Below are 15,142 nucleotides of genomic sequence, written 5' to 3' on the forward strand. Positions count from 1 at the left end.
TCTTGACACTAAGATCAGGGTCAGGAGAGCAAGATGCAGACTGAGAGAGACACAGCAGGCTGTGAGTGGCCGATTCAGGTCCCCGTCTCACATGCAGCCCCTTGGCGAGCTCAGTGCTCCAGGGAAAAGGTGGCCATAATCTCAGTCTTCCCTAAATGGTAACAAGGTTAAATGTACCTGTGCCCTGTGCTTCTGGGAAGGAAATTACAGAAAATAAGCCTCTTCAACTCCTTTGTCTTCTATCCACAAAGGACCCACTCTGCTCTACATAGACCCATCTCCGTAGTTCCTCATGGCTCCCAAGAGATTTACTGATGAATCTTCATTTACCTGCCTCTGAAAAGCCCCAGACTCCTTCCTTTTCTTTGAGATCAGCCTCATGAATGAATGTTCTCCTTACTGCCATAGCCAGAGTCCAATTATCTTTTTGATTGTCTGATGCAACTTTGTCTTTGACAATGGTCACTGGTTTTACTAGTGCTCTCTTTTCCTCTGTCCAAATGTATACAGTCAAGATCACTTAGGTTAAATATATACATGACATGCTAAAACATTCTTCTAGAGCAATCCTAAGTAGCTTGGGAGTAAATAGAAAGACTTGAGGAGAAACATCTAAAACACTTGTTGCAGTTTAGGAATCTTCTCAATTTGGAATGAAAAAGAAGTAAGAAAACAGAGTCAACTCTAAATTATTTGGGGCTAATAATCTGCTGTGATAGTACCTTTGGTCTCACTGCCAAGTGGTTAGTGCATTGTATCTGTAAGGTCAGGGCTACAGGTCCCACCATCCTGAGGAGCCATCAGTTCTATTCCAAAGTCAAAGTGAGCTCCTTCTCAACCTCGTGAGATCCAGCACCCCACCTGGTTCACCCTGGCTTATTTGCACTACTAGTTTCTGTCCTTCAAGGTCATGGTTATGCCCTATCTCCTCCAAAAAGCTTTCCTGGATTTCCCCAGCTCTTTCTCCTATTTTAGGACATCTTAAGTCTCTGCTGGTCCTAAGATATGTAAGCACTTCAAACATATTACTGCATTTGTAGCTCTGTTTTCAAGGTCAGCTGCCTCCCCAGGGCATCTCTAAAGTACCAGAGTGAGGGATCTAGCATTCTTCTGAGCCCACCACCATGACCAGCCCATGCCAGTACTCAGGAATATATATTGTATGATATATAATTTCTGTATCTACCACTGTGTATATCTTCTGGGTGTACCTTGTTAACTCCTGGATTCAGGGGGTTTTAGGTGATAAGGTGGCCACACTTGAGTTCCAGAGAAGTGGGACAGCTGGGGTCTATGTCTCTGTGGTGAGAAGACCTCTAATGGTTTGTGGGTGCTCAGACAGGATGGTGCTGTGGGAACCACAGAGTGGTCCTATCTATCCCTCCCCAGCCCCTTCAGAGCCTTCTTGTTTCGGGTGGCATCTTTTAAAAAATGTCTTCTGTGCTTGGCTCTAATTACCTGCTTCTTAATCACCATGTCAGCAACGGAGCTGGTGAAAGGGCAAGGCTTTGCACGCTATGGGAGGACCTGGCCTGGCAGCCAGTCCCTGGAGTGGGTCAGAGCTGGGGTAGGAGAGAGGGCAGCTGTTGGGCCTAATGATACTAGGCGTTGCCCAGGGCTGATGGACACTTCCTGGGGAATAGGGCCAGGCGTGGAGAAAGGAGAGGTGGGCCAGAGGGCCTAGCCAGGGTTTCGTGGTGGGAAGAGAAGCTGTGGGCAGAGCTGACACCTCAGAAGATGGCTCTGGTTTCAGGGTTTGCCTCTCCTATTTGAATAAAGAATGTGCCTTCCAAAGCACGCCCATGCTTTAATCTCATTAAAACAGCCTGCCGAGATGGGCAGGGCAGACGTGAAGATTCCCATTTGAAAGATGAGGAACCAAAGGCTTAAAAGTTTCATGATTTCATCAAGGGATCGAGGGCACATGGGGGCATTCTGGCATGTTTTTCTTGCCGCATTATATAATCCAACAATGAAGATAATGGAGCCACTGGTAAGGCTTAACTGTTGGACAGGCACCATGTGAAGAACTTTGGAGGCATAATTTTGTTTAATCTTTCCACTAGTCCTTGATAAATGCAGTGATGCCCTTCTTTATCAGCTGTGATTTGCCTGCCATAAGAGCAGGGATTGTTTGCCAATCTGGTGTCATGGCTATTTTGCACAGAGGGCATGCTGGACAGGGCAGGAAAGAAGAATGGCAGCAGCTCATTATAAACACACATCAGAGTCTCCTTAGTGGGGTGCTTTGCATGGAGGCCGACTGGTTGTTTTGTCCATTATAAAGTGAGGTTTGTCTTGGGTGGGTCCTTAAATACTACACTGAGTTGTCAATCCTTCTGTCCTCACATGGACTCAGAGGAACCAAGTATTTTCATGATAAAGAATAAATGAAGAAGATGAGAAAAGCAGGTTCCAATGGAATGTTCTTACTTTCATTTATTTCTTCTTGAAGGTTGAATTCCTGGTATTACTGCTAAGGGAAAAGTCTATCAGAGACTGAAATTGCTACTATTTAGATCTCTTAAAATATTAGGCTTAAAGAGAAGCTACCTATTATAACTCACCATTCTCACTTCCAGGTCCTCCCCTGGCCTCCCTAGCTGTGGTCTGACCTGTGAAGACTCTCAGCTATCTATCCCTCTTGCTCTGTCTTCTGATCTGCACTGTGTTTGCCTGGGACAGTTCGGATTAGGACCTTCCTCCAGGATAACCCTTAGTGGGTCCCTAGATCCTATAGACTCAAGCCATAGTCTTAGGCCCTTTACCTAATCTTGTTCATTATTATGAGTGCTAAGGAACCCTCTGCTTATGCTATACTATTTGACTTTCCTTAAAAAAGCCAAGTGTTTTCATTCTTTGGCCTTTGCTCATGCTGAAATGTCACAAGTTTCCATTCATTCATTCGACAAACCATTACTAAGAACCTGATTTGTGTGCAGAATCCTGGGAGTACCCAGATTAGAAACACACATTCTGCTTTGTAAGGATTCAGAGCTCAGGGATACTGAACCTCCACCACAACTTGGCCTCTGTTCTGATCCTCTTGTTTTCAGGAATGCCCTCCCACCCCTACAGTCACAGGAAATCATTATTCTTTACAATTCAGTTCATCCTCCAGGTGTTCCAAAAAGCCTTCCCAAAACCCTGAGGATACCATCTTGTTTTATGTATCGACTTACTCTCCTTAATTATTCTGTTGACTTATCTGTTACTCCTACTAGGCCAAAAGTTCCCTTAGAAGAAGGACCAATGTCTCAATTTTTTACCCCAACACTGCTTTGTGTCTAGCAGGTGCTCAAACAATGCCTCTTAGAAGTAAATTAAATCTGAATGTGCTAATATCTCTATCATAGGCAATGCTTAATGGGATTGGAGCTTCCTTTCCATCTTACATTTCTCAGAGTTATCAAGATCATTTTGATTAAGTGTCATGATAGTCTAGCTTAAATCTGAATCATCCACAAACACCATGTATCTCTTGGTTTAGGTAAGATTGGAAAGACTTAAAGCAAATGAGCAAAAAATACCCAAACGACTTTCATATAAGGCAACCATTGGTAAGGCTAAAAATGAATGTCTCTGATCTCTGCTTATATTGTCCTCTTCCCGCTCAACCCTGCATTCCCACTATGTGGATCTGACCACTGCAGTGGAAATGGCAAGTGATTCCTAGTTTCACTGCTGATAAAACAAATTGCTGCCTTTTTCTATGGTGCTCTTTTATTGTGCTTATTGAGAAGTGAAAACGATGATGCAAGTCAACGAATTTCCCTTAGTCTTAGTTTTATTGGTGACTGGGACTAGGATGGGGAGTGATGTTCAGTGAGACCCTGCCCAGACACAGGGAATGGCCTGTTAGTCTCAGTTGACTCTTCATGGTCCAATCTCCAGCACATCTTTTTTGAGAAATCAGTGAACCTTTTACCTTCCCCTTTCTCCCTCCTGGAATCCACCCTGGTTTACCAGAGCCCTCCTAGCATTACTAGATGATCCCAGTGCATAGTGTTGGGCCCCTGCCTCAGTCCTGGCACCAGGAGGAGGTGGCCATTTGCCTACGGGCCTTACCTCGGGAGCTATGTAATCAGGAGTCCCACAGAATGTGGTGGTTGTCACGCCATTCAGAATCCCTTCCTTGCACATCCCAAAGTCGGCCAGCTTGCAGTGACCTTCTGCATCTAGAAGAATGTTGTCCAGTTTCAAATCCCTGCAAGACAGGTCAAGGCCACATGGTTAATACCTCACTCACCCTGATGGGGTCTTCTTGAGTTAAAGAGATACGCACATCCTAGGGAAATCTTTAGAAGAGAAAGTCCTGATGGGGGTGACCTGCCCAAAATCAATCTCAGTCCAGGTTGGTTGGCTGTGGATGATGCGCCATTATTCTCAGCGTGAGGGAGAAGCTTCCACAACCCCAGAAACATATCAAGACCATTGCAGTTTAACAGATTAAAGTCAGTAGCTATTTATTGAAGCCCTGCCAGGCATTGAAATTCATATTATTTAGACCTTCCTTTGAGAGAAAGAAGCAGCTAATCTTCCATCTTTCATGAGTTAACCAGTGTGGCGGTCAGGCTGACACATGTTAACATTAGTATACATACTGACATCACCAAAGAATCAGGCACTATTTTTTTTTTAAACTGGGTTTCAACCCCAAGGCGCTCTACCTCTGAGCTACATCCCCAGTTCTTTTGATTTTTTATTTTGACACGCTGCCTCACTAAGTTGCTGAGCACCTCACTAAGTTGCTGAAGCGGCCTTGGACTTGACCTCCTCCTGTCTCAACCTCCCAAGTCTCTGAGGATTACAGGTGTGCACCATTGCACCTGGTTCAGGTGCTACTTTTGCAGGGCCTGAATATATGAGCCATTGGATTTCAGAGGGGGAGAGCACAGATGGCTGGTGCAGGCAGCGAGGGCTTCTAGGAAGCAGTGGCTCAAGTTTGGATAGAGGCTTGATTTAGATAGACCATGGGGACAGAAGGTGGGAGGGAGAGGAGGTAGATGCAAAAAGAGCTAAAGAGAACACAGAATTGGGTCCCAAAAAATGGTGAGGCAAAACAGGTGAATTGGGACCAATTCAGGGAGCCTTGAATGACAGGAAGAGGGGTCTGAAATCCATGCCAAAAGCAACAGACACCTTACCTGCGGGAGCTTACCCTTAGTCTTCCAGGCTGAGGGGAGGAAAGGTCTGGGAGGAAGGCATGCTGGTTGCAATAACCTAGGCCTAGAGGATATGGATGGTTCTGTGCAGAAGGTGAAGGCCATGTGGGGTATGTCAGCCTCAGCCAGTATGACTCCCCTCTGTCCTATTTTACACTTTGGGGTTCTGTGTAAGAATTTATGAAATCTGGGGTTCTAAGTAAGAATTGCCTTCCACCCAAGCCTGGAAACCCCAGCCTGGGCTTGTAGAAGAATCCAGACTGTCCAGATGGACAATCCCACCCTGGGTCTCCTTTAGTAGCCACTCTGGGCTGGAAGGGGGTCTTACAAAAAATGCCCGTTCTCCTGCATGCAGAGAGCAGGAAGGGCTGTGCTCGTGACCTGCTGGTATTTGGACTTGAACTCCAGCCACCGCCAGGGACCCTGGCCTGAGTGCAGAGGTGGGGCAGGAAGTGCTTTAAGACCTGCCTGCTTTGCTTCCATGACCCTGTTTCCGTTTACAGCTGGGACTCTGAGAAAGAAGAAAGCACATAAAATGTGCTGCTCTAAGCAAATGCTTGTGAACTACAGAAAGAACAGTGAGCCCAACCAAGTTGAGCCATGGGGGCCAGGCTCCCTGATCCCTGCCCTGGCACTGTGTGTGGCCAAGCCTCAGCTCTGGTTCGGGGTAGGAAAGCAGGGACAAATGCTGGGCTGGGATCCAGGTGTCCTGGGGGTTTTCACTAATGGTGGCATAGTCCTGTCAAGTCACCTTGCTGGGCCATTCCCTGATCTGTTGAACCAAAATAACACACTTTGCTTGTGGGCTTGTTTGAAGGACTAATGGGATAAATGGTGTGAAAGATGAAGGTCTTTGATATCACTCCTTGCACTTCCTGTGGGAGGAGTCTGAGTTCGAGGGAGTCCTATCTGCCCACTTGCAACGTTCCATCACCAGCAGGCTGACCATTTGGGCTCAGCTGGCTGAGTCAAGTGCCCCTTTGTGCTCTAATATCCAAAATTGCCTTTCCAAGGTCCACATGGTGCGTGTGACAATCACAATGGCAATACTAATGGTAGAATTAACAAGAATAATACTTCCTGATGTGTGGAAAGCACTCAGTGATTGACATTCATGCCCTGAATCCCACTGTGAGTTAGGAAGTGCACACTCTGCTGCTACTTTATCCTTGCACAAATAAGTAAACGGAAGTGGGAAGAAGGCAAGTGGTTTTTTTGAAGGTTACCAGGGACCTTCTGCACTGAAAGCTGGCATCTTACCGCCTCTTGCCTCAACCTGCGTCAACTTCCTCCAGCACCGGCCACCACTCCTAACTTGATAAAATGCCCCAAGTACCAGCCCTTGAAATGCTCTCTTTTAAAGCATTTGTCCATCATGGGGAGGCTCTGTTCTGGTTGTTGTGTGAATGAGATAGATCAGAATATTCCAAGGCGGCTGAACCCACGTCTGTTCTGGCTCAGGTTGCTGGATGAGCACAGCCCTCTGCTCAGGTTCCTACTCTTTTCAGGGATAAAGGGAAGGTGGGCATCCCCTTTCTGCCCACCGCCTTCTCTTCTTTGTGGCCCAGCTGCACACCATCCCTTTACCGCCTGCCCTTGCTTCTCCTTGAGGAAGAAGCTGCCCCAGTTGACAGCCCAGAATGGCCACCTGACCGACCAGTATGACCACTGGCCTGGCATGGTCTGCAGGTGGCTGTGCCTGCCCTGTGCCCGGGGAGGCTCCAGCCCCAAACACTTCTTCCTGCTCTCCTGCTGCCAACGCCTGAAATCCCACCTCTTGCCATTTCCTCCATTCCCTCTCTGCCATCTGAATTTCCTCAAAACTCTAACACCCTACACAAAAACACCACCTATGGAAGATTTAAGACTTCTATTCCTTTTTTGTGTGTGACAGAAAAAAAAAAAAAAATAGTGCAGCTTGAAAAACCCCTGGACACCAGAGAGGATCTTATTAGAACTCCGTTCCTCTGTGGGATCTTGCATCAAAATGCAGTCTGTAAAGATAAAAATAAATAAAATTAAGCAATAAAAAAAGAAGATTGTTCATTCTCCTGGGATCTTTCCTCCCAGGGGCAGGGGACAAAGACTGCTAGACTGCTGGAAGGTGGTGCCACTGCCCTGTGGTTGCCAATGTTTGCCTCCACTTACACCAGCATGGCTGCCCCAGGATCCTTGGTTTTCCACTTCCTATTCCTTCCCCAGGAGTCCGTCACCAGCAGGTGTTTAGTGCTGCCTCTTCAAAAGGGACCCTTAGGCCTCCCTGGGGAGGAGGGTTGGGAACAGGGGTACCCCAGCCTTGCCTACTCCTACTCTGAGATCCAGCTTCACGGCAGGGTGGATGGTCTTACCTGCCTGCAAGTTCCCAGGCACTTAGGACATGGCCAGGCACATAGTAGGTACTCAGCAAACTCATTGACTGACAGCTTTCAGAGAGACAACTGCCTAGATATTAGTCCCTGTCTACTCAGTCATCAAATATGAGGGCATTTTTGAGGCATGGGACATTTTTAAGGAGTGGGCTCATTTTTTTTTTATAGAAGGGATACAATAAAATCCAGCAACATCTCTTTCCCTATATATAAACCATTGTGACCTTTACTTATTCCATTTATCTATTAATAGTTTCATTCAATTTTTTGTTTTTCCAGTGGGTCATACATTATTGTGCTAAAAAAAAGAAAAAAAACCCACAAAAGTATCAAAGAGAAGATAATAATACTTTTCTTCCATCTATTCCTTAGATACCCCTCTCTCTTCCTAACAAGTAATTTTTTTTATTCATTTCTCGTGTATCCTCTCAGTCATAATTTATGCATAAATAAGAAAAATGTGAAAATACATTCATTTCCCCATTTTTAACAAAATAGTGCTTACTGCGTGGGGAGCCTTACTTTTTTTTGCTTGATCTGTATTGGAGATCTTTCTATCTAGGCACATAAAGAGCCTCCTAGTTCTTTATTTTATGGCCATATAATGTTTCACTATTTTTACTGGGGAACATTTGGGATATTTCTAAAATGCCATTATAGTGTTGCCGTGAATAACCTCATGCATATGTTATTTTGCATGTGTACCAAGGAATCACACACATTTACTAGACAAGAAATTCTGAATTAACTATTGCAAGAATGTGCACATCAGTGGATGTTACCCAACTGCTCTCCTTTGGGGCTGAAAAATGTATACTCCCATCAGCAATATGTGCAAGGGCCTGCTTCTCCACATTCTTGCCAACATGGCATGTTGTCCAGTTTAGGCAGTATGTCAGGTGAAAACAGCACCTCAGTATACTCTTAAGTTTCTCTCTTAAGTCTGAGCATTTTTTCATATCTTTAAATGAGAACTGTATTTCTTTCCTATAACTTATCTGTTGCTACATTTTCCTTTTGCAGTGTTTGTTTCTTACTGATTTTTAGAAGCTCTTTCTATATTAGGAAACAAACTTTGTACAGAATAAGAGTTGCAAACACTTTCTCTAGTTTATTGTTTGACTTTTGACATGGCTTATGGTGGTTTTGGTGATATTATTTACTTTTATGTAATTGAATGGATGCTTTATTTTATGGTTCTTGGATCGTATGTCTTAACTTGAAAGATTTCACCCATTTTAAAGCTATAAAAGCATTTTCTCAAGGTTCCTCCTAGTTACTTTTGCTTTCATTTTATAAGTTTAAGTTTTTAATGCATTTGGAATTTGTTCTGATAAATGGTGTGAGGGATACATTCAACTTTGTTTCCAGGTATCTGGAAACAATCCCAGGTGTTGAATAGTTCACCATTTCCTCATTGATGGAAATGTCACCTTAATTAAGTCTTCATGTCAAATCCTCTTATGCACTTGTATTTTTTTCTGTACCATTTATTCTATCACATTGCTCTATACACACTTTAATTTTTGCAGGATTACAATGTTTTAACACCTAACAGCACTGGTCCCTTTCTTCTTCTTCTTTTTCAAAATTTCTTGGCTATTCTTACTTGTTTATTTTCCCATATGAACTTTAGAATCATTTGTCTGGTTAAAAAGAAATCCTGGTACTGTTTTTATTGGGAACACATCTATAGTTATAAATTAACCTAGGGCGAATTGATATTTTCATGATGTTAAGTCTTCCTATCCAATAATATTGTTTATCTTTCCATTTGCTCAAGTCTTATCTGTGTCCTTTAGTAGCATTTAAAAATTCTCTGGTATAGAACTTGGGCATTTCTTGTCACATTTTATGGCAGATTGTTGGTTGTCCCAATATCCATTCTCACTTCCTTCCTTAGTAAGAGAATGTTGAGGGGTTTCCCCTCCACCCTTTTAAAGCCATGCACATAGCCATGTAGCTATAAACTAAAATTAAAAAGGCTCCCTTGGAGCTCGGTGTGGTTATGTGACTAAATTCCCGCCAATCCGACATGTGGCAGTTTCCTTAAAAGGAAGGCCCTCTTGCTCTTTCCTTCCTCTCTCCTGTGTCCTGAATGAGGCTATAATGCCTGCTCTTAGCCACTACCTTGGCCATAGTAAAGAAAAAGAGATTAAGCCCTAGGAAGGATCCTATGACTTTCATATGAAAAAGAAAAAACCTGTGTCTTATTGAAAGCACCGTTGCTTGGAGTTTATGTTAATTCTACCTAAACCTACTTCTAAATAGTCCAAACTATTATTTTATATTTTAAATTTCTATCATAAATGGGGTCATTTCTTTTATTAGATCTTTCAGCTGGTCACATATGAATACGATAGCTACTGATTTCTGTTTATCATTCTTTTGCCCTACCACTTACTGAATTCTCTTTATTTTTGTGAAGTAATTTTCCAATTGCTTCTTCTGGATTTTTCAGATTATCTGCAACTAGTGATCATTTCATCTTTTCCTTTTCGGTATTTACATTTTTGATTCATTTATCTTCTCTGTATTGACTGGCATCTCAAGAACAATACTAAATAATAATAGTGATAGTATCTTTAGTAGTCCCAAATTTAGGAGCATTTTCCCTCAGACAGAATGTCTTAATCATAGTCTTTGTTGCTTGTCACCTGGATCAACAGCTACCTTACTGTACTCTCCACGAGACTAAGACTTATGAGAACTTCCATGTAAACACACTTCCTCCCCAGCTGCCAGAGAGCTGTGGGCTGTGGGCAAGAGGCTGACAGCAGACTTCAGCATCTCTCTAGCCCAGGTTTCTCAACCTTGGCGCACTGGGGCCAGACTGACATTTGGGACTAGATACTTCTTTGCTGTGGGGCTGTCCTATACTCTGCAGGATCATTAGTAGCATCTCTGGCCTCTGTAGTAAATGTTGTTAGTACTGACCTCCCGTTGCACTGAGACATTGTCAAACATTCCTTGCAGGTCTCTCGTTGACAAACACCATTCTCACCTAAGTCATAAGCATGATCAAGGTTCCAAGATGGCCTGGCCCAGATCATTAAGCCAAATAGAGATTTGGAAGCAATGCTTTGGCTAAAAGGAAAGGGTACATTTGCCTAGAGTATGTCCCATCATTTAGTCCCCAGGAGTCAGGAATCCTGACTAGACCAACCTTGCCAACATCTGGCATCATTAACCCAACTTTTAAAATATTTGAGAGAACTGAGGCTCAGAACAGCCACCTTGCCTGAGGTCACATGGTTGGGAAGAGGCAGCACTGGTCTGTCCCAGGCGACTACTACTGCTGTGTGTGTGTGTGTGTGTGTGTATGTGTGTGTGTGTGTGTGTGTGTGTGTGTGTGAGAGAGAGAGAGAGAGAGAGAGAGAGAGAGAGAGAGAGAGAGAGAGAGAGAGAGAGAGCCTTTGATAAAATGGAAGCTGCATTAGTTGGAAATCTCTATGTGATGTTTGGACCCAAATTCCTTTGGGCTGGGAAAAGAAGACCGTGGTGAGAAGGGAACCACAGAGGCCGAGAGATCACAGCCGCTGACAAGGAAGGATTGATTTAGAGGCAGGATGGCAGGACCCAGGCTCCCCTGGGGCAGGAGTGCAGACCTCTTCCAGAAAACCAAAAGACGTCAAGAAAGGAAATTCCCTCAACAGGGTACTAAAAACATTCTATAAAACCTATCTGAGAAAGGGAAAAAAAAAATCTAGCAGTTAGTTTCAGGGGGAAAAAAAAATGGACTTCTAAGACCAACTGTCCTTGCTACTTTATTGGGGTGGGAAAGGAAAAAAAAGGACTGTGGGTAAAAACATAGGTCCCTAAAAGGAATTTGCTATGAGGGAGGAGAAAAAGCGCCTATAATGAGGGAGAACGGGTGTGTAAGGTAATGTCAGAGACATGTATTGGAGGTGGAATGGGATCAGTGGTAGGTCAGATAGCGTTTTTAACCAAAGCATGCTGTGTGGGGCACAGGGGGTGCTGGGAACTGAACTCAGGGCCTCATGCATGCCAATTGTGCTCCACCCACTGAGCTACATCCCCAGAAGCCTGCTTTTTTTTTTGAGGTGGGGTGAGTACTGGGGAATGAACTCAGGTGTACTTGACCCCTGAGCCACTTCCCTGGCCCTATTTTGTATTTTATTTAGAGATAGGGTCTCACTGAGTTGCTTAGCACCTCACTTTTGCTGAGGTTGGCTTTGAACTCAAGATCCTCCTGCCTCAGCCTCCTGAGCCACTGGGATTATAGGTGTGCGCCACTGTGCCCGGTGAAGTATACTTTTAATATAACAAGAAACCAACTGCTGAGCTCTCTAGCAACGTGTCTAGAATGATTTGAACTATATATCTTGGCTTCTAACACCTGCCCCCCAGTTGTGGCTGTGTGTGTGTCTAATCTGTGACAGTGGTATATACACAAGAAGTGGTTAGCACCTACGTGTGATCCGAGATGCGCAGTGGGGCCCCTACCTCTTCCCAGTGTTCAGGGGCAATTCTGAACTGGACTCCTAACTCCACTGCTTCCTAGCTGGTTAACGGTGAGTTGGTCTGAAATACCTATGAGACTCAGGTTCCTTATTTGTTAAATGGTGGTTCTATGGCCAGGATTGAATGACATAACCTGTGTGAAAGCTCTAGTACAGTGCTTGATACATGTAGTTCCTCAGAAATTCTGCCTTCTCCAGGGGTCTCTAAAAATCTTTTCTTAAAATATGGATCCCTTGCCATGAAAAGTCACTAAATCCCTAATGACTCTTCATTTTTGAAAAATATTTAGTATCTCCTATTTGGTATGAGCCACCAAGATAGATGAGAGAAAGAGGGAGAGAGAAAGAGAGAGATGCACTAGACTTTGAGTCTAGCTGTAACAAAATCATGGAACAACATCCCCCACCATGCATGCATGAGAACATGAAGCTCCCCAGGAAGAAAGTAAAGGCAGGAGTCTGGGGTTGGGGTGGGGGTGGCCGTGGAGCCACACAGGTGTTAATAACCAGGATGGATGTGACAGCTTTCAGACACTTAATAACCCACTTAGGCCTGAGATCTCTGTCCTGGGAGTGGCTACCACATGTTATCAACTGGGATCTCCAGGGGTGGCGGTGGCAGTGAATAAGCCCACTTTAGTGAAGTGAGCCAGGACCTGAGCTTCAGACATTCAGTGGAGCCCTGCTTTCCCCACTCCGCAGCTCGGCTGTCACATCTTTTCTGAACACATCCTTTCTCAATTTGGGCAACTCTAGTTTCCAAATTTGATGGTAGATGCCTCAAGAGTAAGGGCCAGGGAACTCTTCAGTAAACCACACAGCATTTGGCAAAGGGTTGGTGTGTGAGGCCCTTAACATATCAGAAAAAAAATGGAAAAAAAAATCTTTTTGCATGACTCAAAAATTCATCATGAAAGAAGAGACTCATAGGTGCCTGTGGTCTTCACCCAGGACCTGTATTTTAATGCCTCAGTCCCCACTGCTCTTTAGTTCCACAAATCTCAAACCTGAGAGTCACAAACATGAGAGTGAATTCCTTCGGTTACTTGAAGATAAAAGATCAGAAAATTACTTCAGGGATGCCAAGCACTTGGGTTGCCAGAGCACAGGCCCTTGAGGGAGGTTATAAAGAAACTTGGCCTATTTTTGGACAAATAGTGGAGACTTTGTGAATGAGGGTGGCTAATCAGATAGGAATGGGGCTGTTTTTGGCAGATGATACCAAAGACCTTCATATTCAACAATCAATACATTCAAAAGAAATATACAGTCAGATTCCCTTCAATGTTGTGGCATTGCTAAATGCACCCTTCCTCTGTGGCAGGGACCCCCCACCCCCGCCCCACACCTAGGAAAGCTGAATCTCTCAGAAACCATCCTAGGCCAACCAAGAAGGCAAGCGAGATAGATCTATTGTCTTTCCATCAAAAGCAAAAGCACAGCCAGGAACAGTGGCACACGCCTGTAATCCCAGCAACCTGGGAGGCTGAAGTAGGAGGATCACAAGTTTGAGGCCAGCCTCAGTACCTTAGCCGCGAGGTCATAGGCAACTTAGTGAAACCGTCTCAAAATAAAACATAAAAAGGACTGGGGATGTTGCTCAGTGGCAAAGAGCCCCTGGGTTTTATCACCAGGACCAAGGAGGAAAAAAATGCAAAATCACAATTTGTTTCAAAGCCCAAGACAAATGATTTTTAGATTCTCCACTAGAGTGCTGAGCTGAGGGCAGTTTTTCATACAGGGAAAATCTTCCCTAAGTCTTTTCACAGGAAAAACTCAATCATTTAGGAGTAAAATAATAACTTCCTTTATAAAATTTTCCCCAACTCCTTTTTATGCCAGGTTCAGTGTTCTCTCATTTAATTCAACAAAGACTCCATGAATCTGGCAGAGTGATAATGATTATCATTTTTAGAGATGAAGGTGATGTGTTCTTCAGGGTGGCCTTGAACTCCTGGGCTTAAGTAATCTTCCTGCCTCATCCTTCCAAGTAGCCGGAAGTAGAGGCCTGTACCACTGGGCCCTTGTGGTAGGATGTGTATTATCCCCATTTTCTAGGTGAGGAAAAAAGGTCTGAGGAGTTATTTAACTGGTCCCAGACACACAAGTGGTGAATAGTGACAGTCAGTCCTTCCTCACGACACTTCCATGTTCTTAACCACTCTGCTATGTTGCCTGAGGAGAAAAAAAAAATGTTGCATCCACACTCCGCCCTTTTGTGGGACAGAGAGCACAGCTGCTGCTGTTAAGATGGTAGCTGTTCCTGACTCGTGGCAGTATGCTTATAAGATGTAACTGATAAGCTAGACAGGGCTATTTTCACCAGATGGCCTCTTATCTGGAGAGAGCAGACATTCAGCCATTACACCAACAGCTGGGAACCTGAGGTGTCAAGCAGCAACCCAGTTTACAGCCAAAATAAATAGCCTGGGGCTGTACCTTGGCATTACAACTTGGAATCACTGCAGAATAACTTATCTGATTGCATGATTATACAATTTATTTTTTTAAACTCATAGCACATTCTTATCCTTAATATTCCTGGGTAAATTCCTGACTCCCACCAATGGGAGATAGGCATTGACTTGTAGCTCTTAGGAGCATCATGACACCCATACCTGGTCCCCCACACCCCTAAACCATCAGTCAACTTACTCATCAAAACAGCAGCTCAGAATATAGACTGGAGCCAAGGACAGAAGTGACCCCAAGCAAGTAGCTTCCCTGAGCATTATTGTCCTTGAAGATAAGACTGCATGAGTTAATCCCCAAGGACCCTTCCAGGCTTTGAGCCTGGTAAGTGCATGCACCTAGAGTTCATGAAGCTCGGACCTGCAATCCTGGCTATCGATCATCAAATGTTTCCTTTCCACTTTGGAGCAAACCTTTGCCAGCGGGCCTTTTAATAAAAAATGAAAATCAGGCAATGCTATCTCTTTCTTGTATCTTCAATGGTGCCCCAGGAACCTGGTTTCTAGTGTGGCATGAGGGACCTTTACAGTCTCCATGAACATGGCGCCATGTCCCCTTACAATCCCAATTAGGGGCTGGCAGACCTTTGGCTGGTCCCTGTCTCCTACCCGATGACTGGCCCCACTATGTGTCGGTCTCCCATGATAGACTA

At 44.3% G+C, this 15,142-nt stretch overlaps 1 protein-coding gene across 2 annotated transcripts in view; it reads right to left on the reverse strand.

The window, feature by feature from the left end:
- PRKCE (protein kinase C epsilon) overlaps positions 1–15,142 on the reverse strand; it is a 466,710-nt gene that overhangs the window by 32,984 nt on the left and 418,584 nt on the right. For both annotated transcript variants that reach the window (XM_079111623.1, XM_079111624.1), the window contains exon 12: positions 4,069–4,207. In XM_079111623.1, coding sequence (XP_078967749.1) covers positions 4,069–4,207 — 139 coding nt within the window. The remainder of the gene's footprint in view (positions 1–4,068; positions 4,208–15,142) is intronic.

This window comes from Sciurus vulgaris, assembly GCF_902686455.1.
Source record: "Sciurus vulgaris genome assembly, chromosome: 14".
Lineage (NCBI taxonomy): Eukaryota > Metazoa > Chordata > Mammalia > Rodentia > Sciuridae > Sciurus > Sciurus vulgaris.